At 39.8% G+C, this 23,878-nt stretch overlaps 1 protein-coding gene across 1 annotated transcript; it reads right to left on the reverse strand.

The window, feature by feature from the left end:
• Positions 1-1,903: 1,903 nt before the first annotated feature.
• LOC139656548 (beta-1,4-galactosyltransferase galt-1-like) lies at positions 1,904-18,584 on the reverse strand. The gene is made up of 5 exons (XM_071534168.1): positions 18,468-18,584; positions 5,163-5,846; positions 4,414-4,744; positions 4,036-4,211; positions 1,904-3,544 (listed from the first exon to the last, which is right to left on the reverse strand). Exons 2-5 carry the CDS (start codon positions 5,816-5,818, stop codon positions 3,295-3,297), a joined length of 1,413 nt encoding a protein of 470 aa, XP_071390269.1. The 5' UTR covers positions 5,819-5,846; positions 18,468-18,584; the 3' UTR covers positions 1,904-3,294.
• Between the last annotated feature and the right edge of the window lie 5,294 nt (positions 18,585-23,878).

The raw sequence follows: 23,878 nt of genomic DNA on the forward strand, positions 1-23,878 counted from the left end.
TAGTTGGCAAATTCTGTCGACTGAGTCTACTTGTTATGCCAAAAGCTCAGATGAATTTGTGTTTGAAAACAGAATTGAAACAAAAGCAGCAGAGTGGTAGCAGAGATACACCAGGGGACGCCATGCTGCTGTTAATGATTAGGGTTTTAAGAAGAGAACCCAAAGCCGTTCACATGTGCTCAGTCTTGTCCAACATCTGGCCAAGTTATCAAAAATGTGAGCAGCAGGTCCTCAGTGCCTTTGAGGAAATGAGCCACTGCTTTGCCTTGTGTTAACTTAGTCGATGATCTCCACCTGCTGCACGTAGCCTACTTTTCAGGCAGCAAAATGTAGCACATAGCAGACTATTAGTGAGCTAAAATGGTCTATGAAAGCCCCAACTTTTAGCAAACTTTTCGCTCTCGTATTTTGCTCTAATGATAATTCCTGTAAACTAAAGTAAATATTAACCTGTTGCAACCTTCTGCCATGTTGTCTGTCAGATGGGGGCACCGAGTGAACATGGGTGTTTGGAGCAGCAGGTTCTTCCCATGATGTGTTTGATCCAGCTTTTACAATGTCCCATCTATTTCTACCATACCATATCCCGTCAATACAGAGAGAACTGCATTACAGTTTGTTTGTTTTTTACAATTATGAGCATTTCTCACTACTAAGTACACATCTTCAAAACTCTTCATACAACTCTGCACCAACATGCAGCTTGGCACAACAGTTCATTTCATGCCCAAAATGCACCAAATTTTTAAATTTAAAATTAAATACTGCATGCATGTCTCTAGATCAAATCATTCAACCGAAACACCAGCATTATTATTTTTCTAAATAAGAACACTTTGTCAGTCATAACACAATGACCTAAAAAACACTGACAACAGGTAGCATTATGGTCGATGTCAGTCTTTGAAGTAGTAAATGATTTTGTGCTCTCTAGTTTTTAATTTGTCTGTTTTCTCTGTTGTTATTGTAATTAGCTTCAATATTACTTTGTTCTTTGGTTGATAGTATAAGAAATGTATATGTTCGATTATAAAACAGAATGGGACCTCTTTACAGAAGGTAGTTCAGTATATGCTACAGGAACAATTCATAGAAATGCTGCAGTAAAGCTTCAGTGTGCTTTATTTTTTGTTTTACAGTAATAGTACAGTACAGTACAGTAATACATTAAATGAAAAGTAAAAAACATTCCAATATAGTAAATTTTTATGTTAGCTTTGAAAATAGTATGTAAACATTTGCACAATGGGCTGTAGATGCACACAGTTTAGCTGGTGGTTGAGCTGAGTGAGAAATGATTTCAACAATTTTGAAATTAGTGATCATTGAATGCACTTTGTGTCAAAGCAATGAAAAATCATTCCCAGTTTGGTCCACATGGAGTGCTGTTGTGCTTTGTGCAGAGGGAACTCAGTATTGAGAAATGCTTGTAACAAACTGTAAAGCTCATATAGCTGTATGCTCATCTTGTATTGGTCTGTCACCTCACAGGATGTGTGGATACAATATCCATGGCCTTTGCTCAATGATTCAAACCAATTGTTAATGTGGAAAAAAAAGGTTGTTTTTCTCATACACACTCATAATGAAAGAAAAGAAAGCTGAATAGCTATACTTCAGTCACTCATTGTGTTTGGCTCAGGCAAGCCACTTGAGTTTTTTCTAATGATACAACATCAATCAGGAACATGAAAACCTTCTGTTGAATTTATATAGAGAATTTGTATATATATATATTTATATAGAGAATTTATATATATATATATATATATTTTATTTATTTATTTTTTAGCACTGCTGTTGCCTCACAGCAAGAACCACCATCAAAAGACATGTATGTTAGGGTTAATACTCCTGTCAGTTGATCCCCGGGGCGCTGTTCTGCGGCCGCCTGCTGCTCCTGTTGTGTGTGTGTGTATAGGATGGGTCAAATGCAGAGGACAAATTTCCCCCCCATTTCCCCATGCAAATATACAGTGTTGACATGTTAACAAGCCCAACCCATGCCCAAAAGGTCTTAGTCATCCATTGTCTCCAAATATATTGGCTGATACCAGAAAGCTCCATTCAGAGTTTCCTAACCAGATGGAGAGTGGAGCATTTGTTTGTCTTGTGTCAACTTGTTTGTCTTTGTCAACTTGTCATGCCATACAGATTGATGATCGCCACGCTTTACATATTCTCCTTGTGCTGACTAAATTCCAGCCAGGATTAATTCAGGTACACCATGTATGGATAGTAGGAAATATGATTTAAAGAACACATACACACACCATTTATGAATATCTCCTTGAAAAATAAGTTAGTTACATGTTGAAGGAGAGTGGGGAGTTAACAGACCTTATTATTAATTTAACAATTTTGTAAAGACTGTATCGGTGAAGAGGAATGTGACAGCACAGGAGGAATTGAGATTCAAACCCATTCAAGCCCACAACAACAGCCCAGAGGCAGCGAGTCCCACAACATAAATAACTAGAAATAACTATAAACTTTGTTTTATCATTGCAAGGACAGTCTTTATTTATTTATTTATTTACATATATACATCAACTTTTGGTGTCTGCAAAAGTAAGTGACAGGACTTCCACCGTTTTTGTAGAATGACCCAAGATCATTTTCTCAGCTACAGTGGTAATCAAAACATTATGTCACAGTGAAGTTGACCTTTGAACTTTTTTTTAAACCAACTAGATGTCCTGGCAAATCTGATAATTTGGAGAGAAATTATTACTAACAATCATTATATCCACAACCGTTGTAGTTGTAGCAAGGCGGACTGCGCTAATTTACTTTGTTCAGACTGCTAGTGCAACGCATGTAGCATTTATTTCTTAATCAAATGGATTCAAGGACTACCTTCCATGGAGTTCAGCCAAATAGAGTTCAAGTCACAAGAAACTTTTCAAGGCTGATACGAGAGGGAACGGTTTGTGTCTCCAAAGAGAGAGAGACAGTGCTTGTGCATCTTTGTCTGCCTTTGTAAAGTTCCAGTTTCAGTGTCTTCTTCAGCTACTGACTCACAGTGAAGATTTGAAGGAAATGAGATGGTAGGAGTATGAAACTTAGCAGCGTATTCACACACACGCACACACAGGCGCGGTGACATTAGCACGAACCCATGTGGAAAGTCGTTTCGCTTCACAAAGGAGAAATAAGAACAACTGCTTTTTGTTGTTTAGGGGGAAGAGTGTCACTTCCCCCGCTCAGATTTCACCGGAATGTTTTCTAAACTTCGCCTGGTCTGGCTGCACATGAAACAGCGTTGCATTCATTGGCCTGCGCAGCACGTGTTCATATGTGCGTCTGTCCATCCGATCCATCTGCCCCTGACTTCAACAGCCCCACTCTCCTCAGGACCTTGTCCACATTGGGGATCAGTTTTTGGTGGAAGTCCCACAGTCGGGTGTCGACATTGTGCTGCTCCAGCTTTAAGTTGCGTAGAGCGACCCGGACGTGAACGATCCGACACACGTCTGGTGGAACCCGGAACACTTCTCCAAAGTGCTTGAGCACCGTGTGCACCGAAGTCTGCTCCACCGCCCTGTGATGCACGCACACACACACACACACACACACACACATTCATTCACAAAAACACAAAGAATATTTTTTGGATGCTGCTGCTGTTACTGCTTATGCTATTTCCATATCCACTACTAGACACAATTAATGCTTTATACAATGAGCTCCAAAAGCATTTCTGACAAGGAAAAAAATGCCCATTTTGGCTTTGTGCTCATATTCCTTTGAATTTAAAATGATACAGAGGCTACAGGGTTTAAGTACCAGCAGTAAGCTCATTGGAGCTACAGTATAGCACTTTTTATAGAGGCTATCCCCATTTAATGTGTATGTACAGTATTGGAACAAATTTTGGTATGTTATCTAAATGTCTTCACATGAAAGGACTTATATAGAGTCTTACAAAAGACTTAAGCCAACTGTATATTTGTTCAACCCACTGCATTGACTCTCAAAGAAAGGCAAAGATCCCATGTGAGACTGCTCATTTAGTCAGAAAAGTCCCCGTACCTTGGCTTAACTATAATCTTGTAAGGGTGGTATATGTTTCTGTCCGGCTCCTCCCTATAGATGTGCTCCAGAATATTAATGCCTGGCACGCCTTTCCACTGGGGTAGGTGAAACTTTCCACTTGGCTCAAAGTGTATCTTGGGAAAGATATGATTCTCAATGAGGAACACTCCTGCCTGCAAGACAGAGGGATCCAAGTTTGAGGGATGCAGCATGGAAGTTGGAAAGAAAGTAGAAACATAAGTAAATATCAAATATGATCATCAAGTTAGAATTTTCATGTATTATGTGATGTCTTTCTCTTTCTCAAGCAAACACACACTCACAAATGTCTACACACACACACACGCACACACACACACACACACACTTCCCTACCTTTGGGTGCTGCTGTTGGAGTGTGTTCATTAGAGGCATTAGGCTGCTGTGTTGGTACGGCATTATAATCTCATCTATGTCATTCAGCAGGACGTAGTGTGAGCGGTCCATGTATCTGTAAATACATTCATTGAGCGTGGTCAACTGGCCAAAGTAGTGTATGTCCCCTCCGTGCTCTGAGAAGAGCCAGCCTCGAGATGGTTTGATGTGGTGGTCGATGGGCCAAGGAACCATCTCCACGAAGCCCTCCTCCATGTAGCTGTGTAGCAGGCGGTCCAGGTCCGGACCGCAGCTGGTGTTGTAGATCACCACCCTGCCCACACCCAGCAACCTGGGACAAGGTCATTAAAGGATTAACATTCAGCGGCCACACACAAACATAGACACAATAAATCTCCAAACCTTTAGACTATGCACTTGAACAGGTGCAGACTCATAGACATGAAGCTATATAGAAAGAATGTCCGCACTCACAAATTACATGCTTTTTTAAATGGCTTTCAAACTCTACAGCAGCAAGAAAACCAATGTGTTACAGCCCCTTGGCCTTCTCCAGCATATGATACAAACATACACACATATAGCAATCTGTCACTATTCCGTGGGCTTATGTTTTCCCATACATGAGTGCGAGCACATACTGCATACAGCCAAAAAAGGCAACGACACCCACGCGTGATGACACTGCCAACCCAACTCTACTGCCACACAAACATACACATGTATAGGTTTTGTAAAGATGTACTGACCTGTACATCTCTAGGGTCTGTGTGAACTGAAGCACGTTGTTGTAGTCTCCAAACAGGTTGGAGATGCAGACTGTGATGTTAAACTGGAACTTTTTCACCTCCGTCCCACTGGTCTTGTTGTTCCTTATGGGGAGGAAAGTCTGGTCGGCTACGTTCACGCTGTCAGGCAATAGAGTGACATAGGTGGCGTTGCAGTCTTGGGGTATCTGACACATGACATCCGTAGTCACATAAGGAAAACCAAAATTGTCTGTGTGTTGTATAATCTTAGCCGGAGTGCTGGTACTGTAAAACCAGCCATTACAGCAGAAAACGCAGTGAAGGGGCTGGATGGAGTCTCTCCTGAATATACCAATAATGCGTACATCCCAATCCTTCAACCTCTGGTCCATATAGGCTGACACCAGCAGGTGTGTGGTATTTTTGAGGGGGATGATGGTCTGTGCGGGGGTCTGCAAGGGGCACACGGGCTGATAATTATGTGGGACTCGGATGGACTTCTTGGGGATGGACTTGGACCTCCAGGAGATGGACTTGTACATCCAGGGGAAGGACTTGTATGTCTGTGGGGATTTCACAGCAGCTAGGATGATGAAGATGAAGGCAGTCAGGAGGAGGAAGATAAACTTCCCCCTGAGTTCTTTACACCTGTCCATCCAGATGCAGACAGGATGGATTTCCACCCTAGGGCAGAAGTTAGAATCACCATTACAGAGATTACAAATGACACATTTCAAGAACCAAGCAAACATTGTGATGGCTATAAGCCGGGCTCTGTTCATCTCTACAATAGCCTTAACAGGTGTGCATGTCATCACTGAAACAATCAGAATCAGAAACAAATATTTTTTTCAACCCTGCATGTTTCATTGATTTTCTTTATGAAAGAATAAAGCACTTAATCTAGGCTGTCATGTACTCCAGAAATAGCCTTTGATGACACGTGCATTCCTATTTCTAATATCCCGTGTTGCTGCTTCAGCAAGGTTTTGTTGAAGCCAAAGTTAATTTCACTTCATGTTCTGCATTTTCCACAAGACACTGGGCCTCATGCAGCAACATTCTCTTATATTTTCTCTTAATTTTCTGTTAAGAGAAAAAATAAGAGAAGTCAACTCCAGATGCACCAAACGTTCTTAACCATCCAAATGCTCTTACCCAGGTGTGCTGAATAATGAATCCCACTTGATCATAAATTGGAGGCGCGTGGCCGATTGTTTGTTATTAGCATAGGTAACGCCCCCTAAACACCACATAAGGGCAGGTGTTGTGCCGTGTGCAAATACTCTGGCACATGGCCAAGAATTGGAGAGGTGCTCTTGGCAATCTGACACAGCTCAGCAGCCATTCATCCGTCTCATCAACTAGATCTGTGCGATCTCTAAAAATGCGTTCTCTGCGTAAGGCCTGGATGGCCAAAGCATCTAAAAGCAGCATGTAAGCCATTCAGAAGCTGAATGCACGCAATATCATCCAAGGGTTTTTATAGTCTTAATTGGGATCAATGGAACAATAGTATTTCTTTAGACCACGAATTTAATAATCCAATCATTATAATTACTCTAAAACATATAATAATCTAAATTTATTTATATGATATTCATGCGTTTTTTTATGTTCCTCAAATTTAAAACTTATGTTTCCTTGCATTGGACAAACACTGTGAGAACGAGATGTATTATCTTGGTAAGAGTGCTCTCGACCACTCGTAAAATTTCCTCTTACCTAAGAGAAGAGCAAAAATACGAAAACATTGGTGAATCCCAGAAATCAATGGGTACTAACAAAATAAGAACAAATCGTGGATATGAACAAAAATAAGAGAACATTTGTTCGTATATCGCTTCCTGCATGAGGCCCATTATGGTAGTTAGTTAGTGGATTAGAAAAACAAGCCTAAAAGCCAGAAACAAAATCTACAAAATAATGTCTAGCTCTCTTATGTCACAGTCAAATCTGACCAATTTACAAGTTTTTGCTACCATAAATACGGTTTCTTTTATCAGATTAGCATGAGGCTTCATGACATCATCCACACTAGGTAACAGGACACAAAAAAATCATGTTCACAACTTTTAGTGAAGGGTAAGTGTTTTATTCAAGCTTAGGACATTTGTGTTGTTGGACCATAGAAAATGAATGAGTAATAAAGAACAAAGAGGACCAAATTCAGAGTCCAGGAGTTTAGTTTGGTTACTTTCTCATTGACAATACCCAAAATAACCAAACCTGACCAAACACACACACACACACAAACACGCCTGCAAAACTCCAGCTGTTGTCCCATCCTCATCTCGCCCTATGTCTCAGACAACTACACCTGGGGCCCGTTCCATAAAGCGTGCTAAGAAAAGTGGGGAGTCCAAAACCTGACTTGAACGAACCTAACAAATCAGTCGGGGCTAAAGCGGTTCCATAAAGGTCAATTCAGGTTCACGCAATCAGACTAAGTCGAGACAGGTTCAACTAGTCAGGATAATTGCGTGTGCACGCCATTCTTAAGCAGCCCGAGAGGTCGAACATGGATCACATCGATACACCATGGCAAAAAGCAATGGGAAAGAGAGAGCGGCGATGTTCACAGCCACCGAGCAGCGCTTATTAATAGAAATACGGTATATGAAGGAATGAAACATATAATAACCAAAAAATGTAATGCAGCTGCCATAAACAAAACAAGAGAGAAAGCCTGGCAAGAAATTGCTGATCGATTGATTGCATAAGTAGCAACTAAGTTAAAATGTAATAAAATATTTTGATACAAACAAAATTAAATCTTGGGCACAATACATTCAAACAGTTAGTAAGAACAGAAAACCTGTAGGTTATTAAAATATCTTATGCAAGAATACACAGATATTAAACCTCAAGGCTGCAAATGTATACATGTTTAATATATACGTATTTTACAGCTTTTGATTTCCCCACCTCTGATCATGAAATGCAATCGCAGGTGGGGACACGCTTTCCCCCACTCTCTGGTATGTTTTATTCTGTCAGTGAATTAAATACATGTATTTCTCCAATATGACAGTACATGGCGCAAACAACTTCCAAATAAAACGCATGGATTAAAGAAGGTGCGTTCTTTCCAGCTCATAAATTTGCAGAGCTGTGGATAAAAGAAGGGCGACCAAGTGTAAAAAGAGGAGGAGGTCCGTCATCAACGCTAATTGTTTTGCTAAAAGAACGGTGCTGACTGGCACACAGCTGGCATCACCTGCGGGCCAGACGCATAAAACTGTAGATTCAAGCCAAAGCAGCCACTGTATTATGCAAAGCCATTACACACCGGCACCGCTGTATATTCTGAGCCATAATGGCCCGATTGATCACACCAGTAGGTCTGATTTATTATCTGATGTGCGTTATTCCTATTCCCACATTACTGTACGATATGGTGACGATATGTAAACCTATTTACTCCACTAGAATAGAAATCAGGCTTACGTAGAAAAGGGATATACAGTACTCATCAATGAAAGCACACGCCATGACTGACAAAGAACGACACATGGGTTGAGGTCCTTATTTACTGAATTGATTGATTGAAAAACCATACACCCACTAAACACATCTAAGTTTACTTTCTGACATTGGTTTAAATGTATTAATAAATACATTAACCAATACATTTTTAACCATGGTTTCCTATCGGGCAAATACTACATTTCTGGTCAATATATTTTTTTGCAATTGTACTGTTAACTATTTATGTAGCTATTGTCATTCTATTGGGGTCATTTGGTTTGAGACATATTTTATGTAGCATAAGCCTAGACGTTTGATATCACATACCATATAATTAAACACGTATATCTTATCATTAATCGTTGTATAATTTATTTAATTTATTATTTATTTAAGTTGATTTTCTATGAACTTTAATTTTTTGACTGATAGTGGTTAATAAAGTAAAATAATATGGCAGCACGCCAGAAAGTCAGTGGTAAAATCATGGCTTTCTTGTCGGGTCAGTGTTACAGGAACTCTGGTTAAGCAACAACTCAGGCTTAGCCTGAACAGTTAGCCTGCCCCGGACCAGGTTAGTTTCCCAGCATAAGTTGCCATAGTAACTGAGCTTGAGCTATGTTGAATTTGCTTTATGGAACCAAATAAACTGAAAATGAGTCAGACTAACCAAAAGAAGCCTGGCTTATTTGGTAAACTCGCTTTATGGAACAGGGCTCTGCTCCGCCCCCGAGAACCACCTCCAAGCAAAACATTACAGCTGTTAGTTATGAGAACCTTCTCTTTTCTCGCAGACAACCACAACATGGTGCAATGCTGTGCAATGGTGCAAAAAGGCGACACTGATAAGGAATTATGTTGGTTACAGGTGTAACACAGCATGGGCATCTAATGGTTTGTGGTTGCTAATAAAGTTTTGAAGCATTGCCTGAAAAGTGGGCGAAGCAAAATAACTAGGGCCTTGGCGTTAACAAAACCCAACTAGAAAATGTGAGCTGGGTTCACCCTCAAGGCATTTAGACATTGTGGTTCACCCTCAAGGCATTTAGACATTGCATGAACATGAAAAGTGAAGAATATGCTAGTTAGACAATAACATCTCATGTTACTAATTACATTCGACAGTAGTTGCATGGTGCAGCGAGGAGAGAGAAAATGAAGAGTTCTATTCCAGAAGGCTGGGAAAAAAAGTTCACCATCTAATAACTATATCTCTTAGGATCCACTCAGTGTTCGAACACCTGACCTGTTTATGTGGATTCTCTCTCTCTCTCTCTCTCTCTCTCTCTCTCTGTCACACACACGCTCACACAAACCCACACCCACAGTGTCACTGTCATCCAGCAATGTAGCAAAAAGGATGCAGCATATTACAGTATTATTGTAGACTTTTAACCTTCCTTTACCTGCCTCATTGCTTCCTGGATGGGTGGAGCCTCAGAATCAATATAGGCAGCCAGCTCACCTGTGGCAAATGTATAAATGTTTGAGAACAAAGAAGTTGGCTGGCCTCATGTGGATGCCTCATCCCTCCAATAAATTAGATTCAGTTTGATCTGTGTATATGATATGTAAGTTTCCTTTGGTTTGAAATGCATTTATAGCAGCTTTAGTAGTTTATGATTTATTTGCTGTACTAAGTTTCAGTAGCGGTAAAGTCATTTCTTCATTCCTAGGTTTACAAAGTAATTGTATTTGAAGTTAAATGACCTTTGTTGGATTATTAATTATTGAAATTAGGAATTATGATGTTTAGATTAATATCCTTTATCCCTTTTTCTTCTGTTATCAGATAAACCAGTTTAAGCTATCCCATAATAAAAGATTGGACTGGAACCACTGCTTTTTTTTTCATCTGTCCTAACAGACAAGCCATTGAGTTGGTGATATTCCTGGAACCAGACTATCCTTAGGAGGTCAGTATTCCTTCAAGCTAAATATTCTTCAGTTATAGTAGCACTTTTCAGTGGAAAAGTTTTAGTTGTAGCTCAGGTAAGACAGTTATTTAAACAACTAGTTTTCCCTGCATGTTTGCTTTATTGGACAGTGGCAGTAGAGAGACAGGAAAGACGGGGCAGAGGCAGCAAAGGGCTGCCTGCCTAACCGCTGCATTTGTGACTTTACATAAACGGCACGTGACGCTCCAGGCAAGACAGCTGATTCACCTGCCTGACTTGTTATGCAGGGGTAACTTGATTTCCCCAAACTGCTCAACTAAGCTTATCAAGAACCTCTAGTACACAGGAAATATATATTGTGAAATAGGTATTGTAAGTGTCACAGTGCCATTACAATCCATTTCCCTATAGCTAATAATAGGACATGTCAAATGAAGAGGTTTTCAATGTTTTATTATTTCCTTAAATTGACATCTGAGGAAGTGATGTCTTAAAGAGACACTTTCACACAAATGTTTCATTTAATGCAGAGGGAGTCTTCATATTAAACCTTGTCTTCTAGCCAAAACAAAGGTTACATGATTTGACTAGAAGGCAAGAAGTCTGTCTTGTTCTTCATGGTGTTTTGGTAGATGGCACACCCTGTGCTTCTCACAATAAAATAAAGTCACAAGGGATCATAATTACGTCACTCCCTCTACACTCAGATGACCGTCCTCCCCAGTGCTTCATTTGTAAATGAGTAGTACGCATTAATGATGAGTAGTTATGCATTAATATTCAACGCAAATACTTTCATAGGATATCTATTTTAAACGTAGGAAACTATGTCAGCAAATAATGAAATGACGGCAATAAAACGTGTCATGGTCATGCCATGCAGCTACTGTAGAAGTAGAGACCTAAAGGCGACACTCAGCTGGACCGCGCTGGTTTTGAAATGCCCACATTGATGTGAGGCTTACAGCCCTTCACTCAACCAATTATATTACCAATTATTTCTGGATACTCAACATAACATGGGCAATTGCCCACATAACTGCGGGACTTACAGGTCCGCACTCCAAATAATTTCTGTTTTCATCTATGCAAATATGAATTTAGATGTTATTGTCTCCGCAGAGAACTGTAACACGTTTACAAAAAAAAAAAAAAAATGCTTACCTTGTCTAATTTTTCAAAAATAGTCCACACAGTGGACATATGGACAGCAAATTCAACTGTCTTAGCCATGACGATGTCTGAAGTTTACCATAAGACACACTGCAGAGCAGCTCACTCATGTGACGTGATTACTATGCGCTTGCTGCTACTTTCTAATAGGGTAATCACCCGTCTTCATATGAAAATGAGCCAATTTGTTTTTTGCAATGGAGGGGAAAGGAAGAGTCAGCTAGTGGGATTATTACATGGCAGACAAAAAAAAACCCCAAAACAAACTTTCATGCAGGTAGTCAATGCAGGTAGTCCAAAACCGCGAGGTGCCGGATCCTGTTCCGCAGGATCCGGCACAAAGCACTGGCCCTCGCCCCTGCTGATTACCGTGATTTTCTTTATATGTCAGCAGGTAAGAATATCCTTGAATGTCTAGATATTGTGTTCAGCACTGCCATCACCCATCCTCCACTGCATATTGTAATCCACTGTAAACAGGCCGTGTTTTATTATATAGGCTATCCAGGTATCTGCATAGAAAAACAGTGGGGAAAGGTCTTCCAAGGTAGATAAATCAAAAGTAAGTGTATTCATGCTCCATATAAGCACACAAATAAACAAAAACGTGTAATTGAGCAAGGGACGAACACAGAGAAAGCTTATATACATGCAGCTATGCAAAGCATTTCCAGCTCAAAGCTCTTCCTGATGCAGCATTGAATGGGAATGGGAGAGGAACCTAAGGGGAGATCAAGTGGCATCACCTGAGACAGCCCAAAACACATATAGCCACAGTATACAAATAGTAAATCTAAGCATGTCTACACAGATAAGACAAAAAATAAGAGCTTTGAGTGTGAAATGTGTTGCATAGCTGCATGTATATAAGCCTTCTCTGTGATCGTTCCTCGCTCACTTATGCAGTTTTGTTCATCTGTGTGCTTATGGAGCATTAATTAACTTACTTTTTGCCTTCATGGTACTGCCTATCTGTTTATTATTATTTCTTTTTTTTGTGTTATTTTTTGATTTGTTATATATCCTTCATACTGTGAAATTAAGCGGTTCAGACTCAGACGATTTCTAAAACTTAACTTGCTCTGTCTCTTCTTGACTACTGCAGTGCAAACATTATGCGCCACATAGGCCTACATGACCTGTCTAGTGGTGATCTATTCTTGTAAAAAAATCCCCAGATTTAAAACCTCCCTAGGGCTAGTTCTCATTCCAGTACGCTGATGACACCGAGAAACATACACCAACAACTGTCACTTGATAAACTGAAACTGGTTTTCCCCCCCAAGAAGCCTCTTAATGTTGAAACCTGTTGTTGAATCGAAACTGAATGTCCACGACGCCCCGTCACATTCTGTTAACAGAATCATATGTTTTTTGGTTATAATAATAATTTACAAAATATGAATAATATGGTATCACTCTAGGCTTGAAAAGCTGGTGAAAGGCCAGACAATGGTTTAATTTAACTGCTCGATGTTGACTTCCATCTCCTTTACGGAGATCAAAACAAACATCAAGAACTTGTTTAATTAAAGCCCTAAATTAATGCCCTGAAGGAACAGTTTCACACCCTAAAGGGGGCAAATCCAGTCTAAGCCTGGAGCTACAGTATATGTCAACTTCTGACAGAAGCTGCATGTGGCTATGAAAACTAGTGGTATAAAATCCTACTATTTTAGAAATTAGCACACGAAAGCAGTTTCTATATTTCCTCTAGAATCTCCACCCTTGCAACCCTGGTATTGACTAGGAATGGGATTTTTTTGGTTCACTGCTGCTGCAAGTCCAGCTAATTAATGGCTGTCATTAGTAGTTTAATACATCGACAAGACTTTAGCAACGCCTTCCTAATATTGAGCGGCAAGGCGGTGCAAAGTCTATTTCAGGATTCTGGGTATGGAGGTGGAAGATTGATGTACAGTACATACCAGATTTGACGTCCAATTTTCAGTTTTCTTTTCTATGATTTTGGTTAATCTTTCGAGAAAAAGTTTGCAAATAGCACATAGTAACTGTCAGCTAGCCCACTAATTAGAATATTGTTACAAATGAATTAGGAAAAAATAGGCTAGCCTGCCTTTGCTGTGTCGCCTCTACCTTCTTTTCTTTCTGTTTTCATCTCTTATTTTTCTGTCTCTACCTCCTCTACTTTCTGCCAGTAGTCACAGTCAAGTCTCAAAGGGCTTTACCATCATATACATGTCAGTAGTCTCATAGAACAGTCTCATATCTATTATTATTAGGGGTTAACTGTACAGCTGTAAAATGCTACACACACACACACACACACACACACCTGGAAAACTGCCCCAACAGCTAGAACAATGTAAATACAATGACAATTCATCATCTGGCCTTATTGCTCAGCCTGCCCCCCAAAAAATAACAATGACAACTGCAACATAATTGTCCATATATCATAATATAACGCTCCAAATAAGAGCCATTTTTAAACTGCAGCACCACTGCAGTGAACTTGGGTCTCCGAACCAAAATTACCCCGATCCATCACATGTACAAACAAAATCTACAGAAAACACTGTTTTGATTAATAATTTTTCATACTGGGAATTTTCTGTAGTAAATCAAGCACAGTCTGGTTACTGCTATATTTACTGTTTTTGTTAATGTTAATTCATGTTGTCAACAGTATTATTCTTGTTTTGGATACACTCTAGTAGTGAGACATCGTTAAGCCATTGTTGGTGTGGTGGCCCTACACTGGGCCTGTGTGGGCTACATCCCATCTTTTGCAGCATTGCTACCAATGTTGGCCCAACAGTGCTCTAATGTTGGCAGGCTTGATGCCCATTTTTAACAACCTTGCCAACATTGACCCAACATATTTGTTGTTGGCAACAAGCAGAACTTCAACATTAGGATAAAGTTGGTTGAACCAAAGTTGGCCCAGCAGTTTTCCGAATGCAAGCAATTTCCCATGCTGTATACTAACTACATCTGTTGATTTATGAGCATACATGGATACTGGAAGTTGTAAAAAGCAGCACACCAAGTATCAAGGTTTAAAAATCTTTCATCTGGGGCGCCCCGGTGGTTTACCGAGCAGTGCGTGTACCGTAAGGCTCAGTCCTTCCCGCAGCGACCCGGGTTTGAACTTTCTCTCTCCCATGCCTTCCTGTCTCTCTCTCACTAACTCTATCGAATAAAGCATAAAAATGCCAAAAATAAATCTTTACAAAAAAAAAACCCAACAACTTTCATCTACAGCTCCCCTTTATGACTTAATTTGGTGTATCATAGCTTTTACCTGCTGTTACAACCTATGCCAAATCCTGGCCATGGTTTGGGGTGTGTTGCTGTCTGTTTCAGACCCGCCCCCTTTGACTCAGTGACTGGTGTGTGAGGTGGCCTCACCTGGAGCTTGTTGGCAATCACGACCAGTATAAAATCCGGAGAGAAGCTCCAGTCACTGTCGCTTGGCTGCTCGTCAGACATCCCCTTAGTTCATGCCTGTGCTGTAGCAGTTGCTATTTTCCCTCTTTGATCTGTTTCTTTTGTGGCTCCGATTGTGTGGAAGCTCTGTAGGGGTGTGCTGCCATTTGTTTCACTCCCCCCTTTTCCCCTGTTATTGGTCAGGGAGTTCAGAATTGTACTTTTGGTTTAACCCAGTTTAGTTATTTTATTTCTAGGCAGTGTGGGTTGTTTTGTTTACTGGTTTGGCCTTGGCCACCCTGAAGCCTTTTAAAGCTTCCTTTGACTTGCTGATTGAGCCTTTTGTAAAATAAATTGTCTTTTGTTCAGTTTATTCCTGTTTTGCTCCCTTTTTCTTGGACTTAGTTTATGTTACCCCCTTGGTACCCTAGACAACATTTAGGAGTCAAAACACCTGCAATAGCTTTTAGATGTGCAAGGCCTATTCAGTCTATTTTATGGAAAGAGCATGTGAAGATGTTGTCCTACTGTATCAGTGTAGACAGTTCTGCCAAAAACAATGTGGTTTCCAATGAATATTTGTTCCTTAGCCCAATATGTCATCAACATTGATTTTACCCCATTTTCCATCCCCCTCACTGCAGACCACCTCTCTCACCACTCAGACCACACCTATCTGATGTCTCTGCCTATGCAACCAGGAAGTGTAGGCCTTTGACTGGACAATTGACCTATTCATTACCTGAGTTATCGCCTGCTTGACTGATGCATCACTGGCTTTTATCATTGACTGTAGATCATTAACCATTTTACAGGCAGCTTCCACGTGGTCCAGAGTATTTTATTCTCTGTGCACCTGAGCAGTGTGGCAGAGTGGGATGTGACTGTCTCAGGATAAAAGAGACTGCAATGAAATGGAGTGCAGACCTGTGTCAAAAGCCTAATCACCACGCAGATCAAAAGTCCCATCTCTGTCCCCCTTTCCCATGCAGCAGAGTGAATCTCCTGGGCTATCGCATAAATCAAAGTTAAACTTCATAGGCCACCATTTACCACTTAAAGGTGTCAAAACGCTAGAGGATGAGAGCAGTGTTTTAACTGTGATATCAAAATAGATAATCCGGTATTGTGGAAAAATCTCGTCAGATTGTTATTATTCTTGTTATAGTGCTTACTAGCTACTTTTCTTTGTAGCAGCAGCATTAGTGTTAACACACAGCAAAAACTGTGAAAATGTAAGTTCTTTTATTTTGTATCCAGACTTAAGAAACTTATTTCAGGATTTTGTTTTGTGTGTGAAATCATTTTACTGCACTGGCAGATGATTTTACTGGCTTCAACAAATTTGACTTTTTTCCAAGATAATGTAACATAATTGACATGAGATAAAAGGTGTTTACTTGGTAAAAATGAAATTGTCTTGGATAAAGTTCCTTCTTTCAAGATTTTCTTCATTGTTTTATGATGATTTCTTGAAAGAAGTCATATTGGCATGTATCAAGTGAAATTTATTGAAACCAGCAAGATTATCTGCCAGTGCAGTGAGATAATTTCACTCTAAAAACTCATAGTGCAATTTAGTGAAATCAACTCATCTTTATCCATTAACATTGTCAATTTCAACCTAAAAGTGCTAGTTATGAGCTTCATGAATTAAAATCATGAATTCACATCTTGTGACTTAAAATTACGAATTGAAAGAACACCTTATAAAGCATTCACTAAACTCAACACTGTTAGTTTATTAGCAGACTTCCCAGTATGCATTGCATTCGGTTTAACTCTCCTGAAACTCTTCCCTCTTCTGGTTTGAATGAAGTTACAGGATATAGACTTGTTTGGTGGATCATGGGTCAATTTCTGATTTAAAAAAAAAAAAATAAAAAAAAAAAAAATTAAAAACCATGATAAAATCTACTATCTATCTTATCTATGTATCTTGGAATTCACAATTAAATAAGTTTTTCTCTGATGCACATGGCAAGTACAATCCACTACAAGTAAGTGTATAGCTGCATACTAGCCTATATGCTGAACTGTGTATTAATCATGTGATAAAAGAGGAACTTGAACTTAAACCTAGCAAACCTTGTGGAAAAATAAATAACACTTGATTTCAGTTCATCATTTAATGCAGTCAACTTGGAAACACGAATAAACATGACTAGACATTTGTTGATTGAACCTATTGTCTTAAATTCACTCAGTTCGTAGTAGTGTTAACACAAATAAATATAGAAATCTTATAAGAAATTTTAGAAGACTACAAATATCACTGCAAAACTATATACAATCTCCTATATGAATATTGTAGAAATATTTTAGTGATACCACAGGGGATACAAAACAGGTCAACTATGAAGTAAAAACCCTGATGCTGAAGTTACAGCTCTGACTTTCCTTCCCGCTTTTTGTTATTTTTTGGCTGGGATTCTATGAGTGTCTCACATTAAGAACAATATCCTTTTTTTGCTGGAACAGGTTTATTTGATCGAGGCAAATAGTATAAAGTTTCATGTCATAAGCTAGACGGAGAGCGCCGTGAGATCCAGGCGTGTCTTTAATTAGCGAAAAAAGACAATGTTACTCAGCAGGGGCTCCCAACTTCCGCGCATGCACAGTATGGTAAAATTAGAGACCGACCCTCATTGAGACGTTTGCTGCTGCATTAGATAAGACAGCTGAGTGTGTGTGCAGCTTGAGTTTATCTAGAATTACTTATTGCGCAATATAGTTATAACTTTTTCACGCGCTGTCCTCTGGTTTACTGGCAGTTCATCTATTGTCCCCATTACTTAATTATGCTATTCACTTTACCATATGGTATTGAATTACACAAGCCTGGGTTTGCATGTGTTCGTCGGTTGTTGTTTTGTTGTTGCTGTTGTTTTAATTTCTTGTGGTGTATGATCTACTTACTGGCAACAAGTGAACCATTTTGGCCATTATGTGTGTGGTGTGGTGTAGCGGTTGGTTGGCTAATTGACAGGAATAGGATAGGCTATCCGATTTTCTCCCCCCTCCCCAGAATACACCATCTGTACAGATATAATAAAATTTTACACTATATAACCTATATGATATCTTATATCATAGGAATATATTAGTGGTAAGACACAGGAGCTAGAAAATACTATGAAATGTGATAAAGTTACTATAAACTCACTATTAAATACAGATACGACATAGGGAGATTATAGGGTTTATCGTTAGGGTTGCAATAGTAACCTGCAATTAATATCTGTATTAGTGTTACTGTCGATATCAGCAACGTTTTAGTATATAGTAGCAGAGTGTGAGTATTAGTGTCCGTATTAGTATTAGCATTAGTATTAGTAGGCTATTAGCATTAGAATCATATTCCACTTACTGAAGATTAAAGTTGCAGTGTGTCCTCTCCTCCTGGCACGGCACGGCTGAGAAAGACACGCGGAGCAGGTGGGGGAGTAGCGGTCATGACTCACTCTCCGTCTCCGTCTGCCTGGCAGCGCTCCCTTGTTCAGCGTTGATCTCTCTGGGCGGTAACGACTCGGTCCAGGGTGGGACGGAGCACGGCCAGTTTCAGGAAACGGCCTGGAGGGACATGTGTGAATGGAGCGAGAGCACTTTGTGCAGGTGAAAAATGTAAATGCCACCTAAACAGGTTTTTGCTCTGAGAGCATACTGTTAGTCTCACACAGATGTAAGTTAACGCTGCGTTGTTTTTAAAGCAAAAGCCTATGTTCCTGTAGTTTTAACCAAACTGCTGCTCTCCACCTGCTGTTTTGCCCCCACCCAAGAAACCTGCCTTTCACTAACAAAACTAATCCTAGGCTAATAAACTTTAATAATGGGCCTACTATACAAATATAACAGCAAATGTACAGACATTATACCACAGGAAAGTCCCTGTAATAATAGCCTACAATATAGCCTACGATAGAATATTTAAGCATAACACACGACGGGGAGTGCTGTTATAGCTGTTATAGCACTTACTCTCGTTGTTCTCTCCTATCTAGAAACTTGCTTGTGTTGTATGCAAATCTCATGTGTAAGTCGCTTTGGATAAAAGCGTCTGCCAAATGTGAAATTGTAAATTGTAAATTGTAATTGTTATACCGTATTTCAGCGGCAGGCCTAATCGATAATCACAATATTTGATCATTTGTGAGACAACAGATTAAGATTTTTGATGTGGCCAAGTGTTGCATCACATGTGAGTAAAATGTCTGTTATAGCCCATATCAACACTCATGGAATATGGCTCCTGTCCAATCAAATTACTCAACTAAAACCAACTGTTGTGTAACCTAGTGCATTTTATGATGCACTGCACAAAGCCAGTGAATCAATCTGAATATATTTGAGAAGTTTGTTTTGTACTGGACATTGGATTTTTGACTTCTGGTGTCAGTAGCTGCAGGCAATGTCCGGTGTTTTCATAATGAGGAGAAGATAGAAGGCTGACTACAAATTTAATTTTTTGTATTTGTTTTAAACATTTCTTTCAGTTTATGCAACAATCAATAACATCCAGAGCCCTCCTTTGACTGATCAATAATTCCACAAACTTTAAGAAATTATTACATTTTGTACTTTGAACAAGAACTGAAAAGTTTTTGAAAGTAGCATCCTGCGTACTGTGCTTGCCCAATTTATTCTTCTCCTATCTCTCCCAACAGTCTGTTGATATTAATGACATCAACTTCCACACAATAAGGAGCTAGACAACATTAGATATTTTAATAGAAGTTACTCACACACCTTGGGATTATATAAATCTCATTATTTGGCGGGTTCCTTACCACTGCAATCCACCAAAAAACAAGATATTTTGTCTTTTTGCTCACTGCCAAGCTTAGTGCTGCAACTGGAGTGCTGTAGCTACACTATGGGCTCCCACATGTGAAGGACACCCATACGCTTTAGACCACAGACCCCCATTTGATAAAGGCTTTGTCTCATGGACCCCCATCTAGGAATATTTCTGTTGTTTGTCTCTACTAGAATAGTTACATTCTCTCCTAGTGCTAACTTCTAATGAATGAAATAATAGTGCAATGAAATCATCTATCTTTTCTCTGGGATCCCTCTTACAGACCTGCTGGACAGCATAACAAAATGAACAAAATGCTAAATGTAACATGAAGAAAATGCTCTGTAGCGTCTCATGCATTCCTTGTGTTTAACTTGCATCCTGACCCGACCCTCACACTTTTGTTTGCTCCATTTGGGGGTTTTCTGTGAATTGAGTGTAACTTTGGAAATATCCTCTGAATCAGAAAGGGGCACTCGATCATCCGAAGCGAAAAGGCCTAACCATTTACAGTACAGACACTACAGTAAGTGGACTGGAGCATCTTGTACAGTATTATTGTTCCTCAGAGGGAGTTTGCAAGACTATTTGGGGGGTTGTGAGATACTATCTATAAAGTTTGAAAATGATTAATGATTTTAAAAAAGAAGGTTTTTATTAATTAAAGTATTCACTGTATATTCCCCACCTTAGATCAAATCAAGATGGATTGCTTTACAGTGGGGAAAAAAAAAAATGGTGTCACGGTTTAGCATTCTCTCCTCTTTCTTCCTCGTTCCCTTCTCTCTCTCTCCTTCTCTTGTGTTTACTTACTGTATGTGCTGCACACTGTTCAAACTTTATCTTGAACGTACGTGCCAAAAGTAAACTATGAAGTTTAAAAGTGGCATGATCAGAAATGCCCAGAGTGCTGTAGAAACTACCATAGAATACCATAATGTCAAATGATGTGTGTCTATTTCAAAGCAGTGCTAGCAGTGACGTTTGAACTTCTCCATAGATTAAGATCTTAAGGCAAGAGATCACTCCGTGCACTGGCAGTTCCCCCACCACAGCTTGATTAATATGTGCTAATCATTACCTCCGCCAAGGAGGTTATGTTTTCGGTGCCGTTTGTTTGTCAGCAGGATTATGGAAAAACTACTGGGCCGATTTTCATGAAACTTCATGGAAGGGTGTAGCATGGGCCATGGAAGAACCCATTAAATTTTGGAGCGGATCCGGATCCGACTCGAAATTTGCATATCATAGCAGACTGGACTATTGGTCTTGGTGGAGGTCTGCGCTCTCCAAGTGCCCTTCTAGTTTAGCAAGTGTTCAAGGTCTTGTTGAACACATCACTATGGAGCTCTGTAAAAGTTTTGCATCGTCCCTAGCGATAAAAGGCCAGAACGTTAAACATTAATTTATCACGTTAAAATACGTATTCATTTTCCTGTAGACTTGCATTCATGTAATGTTTTTATTTTTAACCACTTTTTAAAGTTTTTATTTTTAACCACTTTTTGCTTTTTATCTTACTACTATTAGTTTTTTGCTTGTCAAATCTACTTTTATATAAATGCAATATAAATACAGTTTATGATGATGCTGATATTATTATTATTATTATTATTTTTATAATTAGTATTAGTATTAGAAGTAGTAGTAGTAGTAGTAGTAGTATTGCTCTTTTCCTAGTAGTTAACAGACGCTTTTCATATCCACTGAGCCTGTCTATTTTTCCTTTCTGGTAGTGAGTTTGAAAGTCTGCCAGTGAGCTTTACAATTAGTTTTAGCTCTGATAGTAAAAGTTGTTTCCCACCAGCAGATGTCACCACAGAGCAAACATTAAATGTCACTCTGGCTTGCTGCATCAGTCTGGCCCCGGCTGCATGGTAGATGTTCTACTCTCATCATGACAGATGGCACTTTAACACAGCCATCTTGGATTTGAAAAGAAAGAATAGAGAATATTGCAGAAAATGAGATCATTTTCTGTAAAGCTGTTGAAATTCTGCGCTCACCATGAGTCCAAAACCTGCAGTTTACCCCTGGGTGCGGCAGTGCGGCTCTGCAGAGTTTGGGCACAGATCTGGGAGGCAGCAACACTGTTCTGTAAGCTCTATTGTTTCCAAACCTCTTTCTCCAGTTCAGACTGACTGCTCAGTCTTTGTATTCTAATGCGGCGAATATTGAACTTGACACTGATTTATCCTGACAAGTGTATTTTACACCACATCTTTAATGTATCTAGGACATTAAAGGACAAACGTGTCTCTGGTCTCTCTAGTCCATCAGACATCATCCAGTGAATTCATCCACCCCCTCCTCCCCATCCCCCCCCCTCCACACACACACACACACACACACACACACACACACACACACATACATGCATTCCCCCTTCTATTTCTCAAATTTTCTCAATGCAAACTGACACACTGTTTTTTTGTAGAGGAAAACCAAAGTCTATTAATTGATTTCCATGAGAGCGCTGCCTTCAGACCGTCTCGGTGTTTTGAACTGTTAGGCCACAAGGATAGAGCGATGCGTGATGCAAAGGAGGGCTTTAGAGAGTCTGCTTTGCATTTGATCGACCTCTTACTCTTTCATCAGTTGCGATGAGAACTTCTCCTCAGCCACGATTAGAGGGGCATGTTGAGAGATGTAAATTTAGACAAGATCATAGAGAAAGCTGCAAGGCTTAGCCAGCCAGAAGTTAGAGAGATAAATCAGGTCAAACAGCACAGGGGACAGAAGCCCCAGGAAACGTTTGTGGAGAGTCTCAATCCAAAATGAGAGATCCACCATTTCAAAAAAGTGACCGTGCGCGTGCAAAATGCTTGCTGGCCTGAGAGTAAGTGTGCTCTTTTTAACCTTTATTCATATGGGGAAGGTTTACTGAGCATGTATGCTCTTTGATGCCCTGCTTCACGTTCTTACAGTTACACACAAACACACCTGCGAGCACAAAAACAGTCTTCTACTGTTGGCCGCTGAGCCACTCCACTGGAGCATTTGGGCTTTAACTGCCTTGCCGCAGAGCACCTTGGCAGTAGTTGCTGAGGACGGGAGGTAGTTGCTTGTTTCTCACTCACCTTCTCAATGCGGACTTTTCATGGGCCGACCTGGGGATTTGACCCCACCCCCCTCGGTCCTTTCTGTGTGGAGTTTGCATTTTCTCCCCAGGTTTCCTCTGGGTGCTCCGGTTTCCTCCCACAGTCCAAAGACATGCTGGTCAGTTGAATTGAAGGCTCATAGGTGTGAAATTGCCCATAGGCATGAGTGTGTTTATGTGTAGTATGGTATATGATGTATATGAGGTGGTACATAATGTAATATATGACATAGCATATGATGTGTAGTATGTATATGGTGTAATAAACAATGTATATGAAGTATGTATATGACCTAGTATAGGATGTACATGTAGTATGTATATGTATGATGTAGTATGGTATATGATGGTATGTAAAGCCCTTTGAGACTGTGATAAAGGGCTATATAAATAAATGTGAAAATGGTTATAGAATTACTAAAACTTAGTTACTTTAAGTTATGAGCGAACTAATCACTTCTTTCTTTTTACAAAGTGGTAACATCTTCTACAATACAATATGTAACTGAACATTAAATGAACGTCAAATTTCCTTTCAAAATGGATATACAGTATAGTGTTTTGGAGTCACTTCATGTGCTGATGACGGTCAGATAAAGACAATGACACTAATACAATAACCTCCATGCTCCATACTGTTCCCTGTGTGGTACAGCGGTCGCCCACTCGCTCTAAGAAAAGGAAAATTGACAGATTCAGGTTCCAACTCGAGCGCTGGTTGTGGATGTGGCGCGGTTAAAAGCAGACTTTAAAAAAAACACAACCAAACAAACCGGATTAGCTGCAGCCACAGTTAATCCCATTTTATTGCAGATACCTCGGTGTGTATGCGTGTGTTTTTGTGCGTTTGTATATGTGTGCACTTGTATGGGCACACGTGTGC

This window comes from Centroberyx affinis, unplaced genomic scaffold (genome assembly GCF_046629955.1).
Source record: "Centroberyx affinis isolate AG114_WGS23_722 - 3 ecotype Tasmania unplaced genomic scaffold, CSIRO-AGI_Caff_v1 ptg002495l_1, whole genome shotgun sequence".
Classification (NCBI taxonomy): Eukaryota; Metazoa; Chordata; class Actinopteri; order Beryciformes; family Berycidae; genus Centroberyx; species Centroberyx affinis.

Coding starts and splice junctions, on each gene's coding strand:
- LOC139656548 (XM_071534168.1), bottom strand. CDS start 5,818: ATGGACAGGTGTAAAGAACTCAGGGGGAAGTTTATCTTCCTCCTCCTG. Junction 4,745..5,162: donor CAGACCCTAGAGATGTACAG/GTCAGTACATCT, acceptor ACCTTGTCCCAG/GTTGCTGGGTGTGGGCAGGG. Junction 4,212..4,413: donor TCCAACAGCAGCACCCAAAG/GTAGGGAAGTGT, acceptor TCTGTCTTGCAG/GCAGGAGTGTTCCTCATTGA.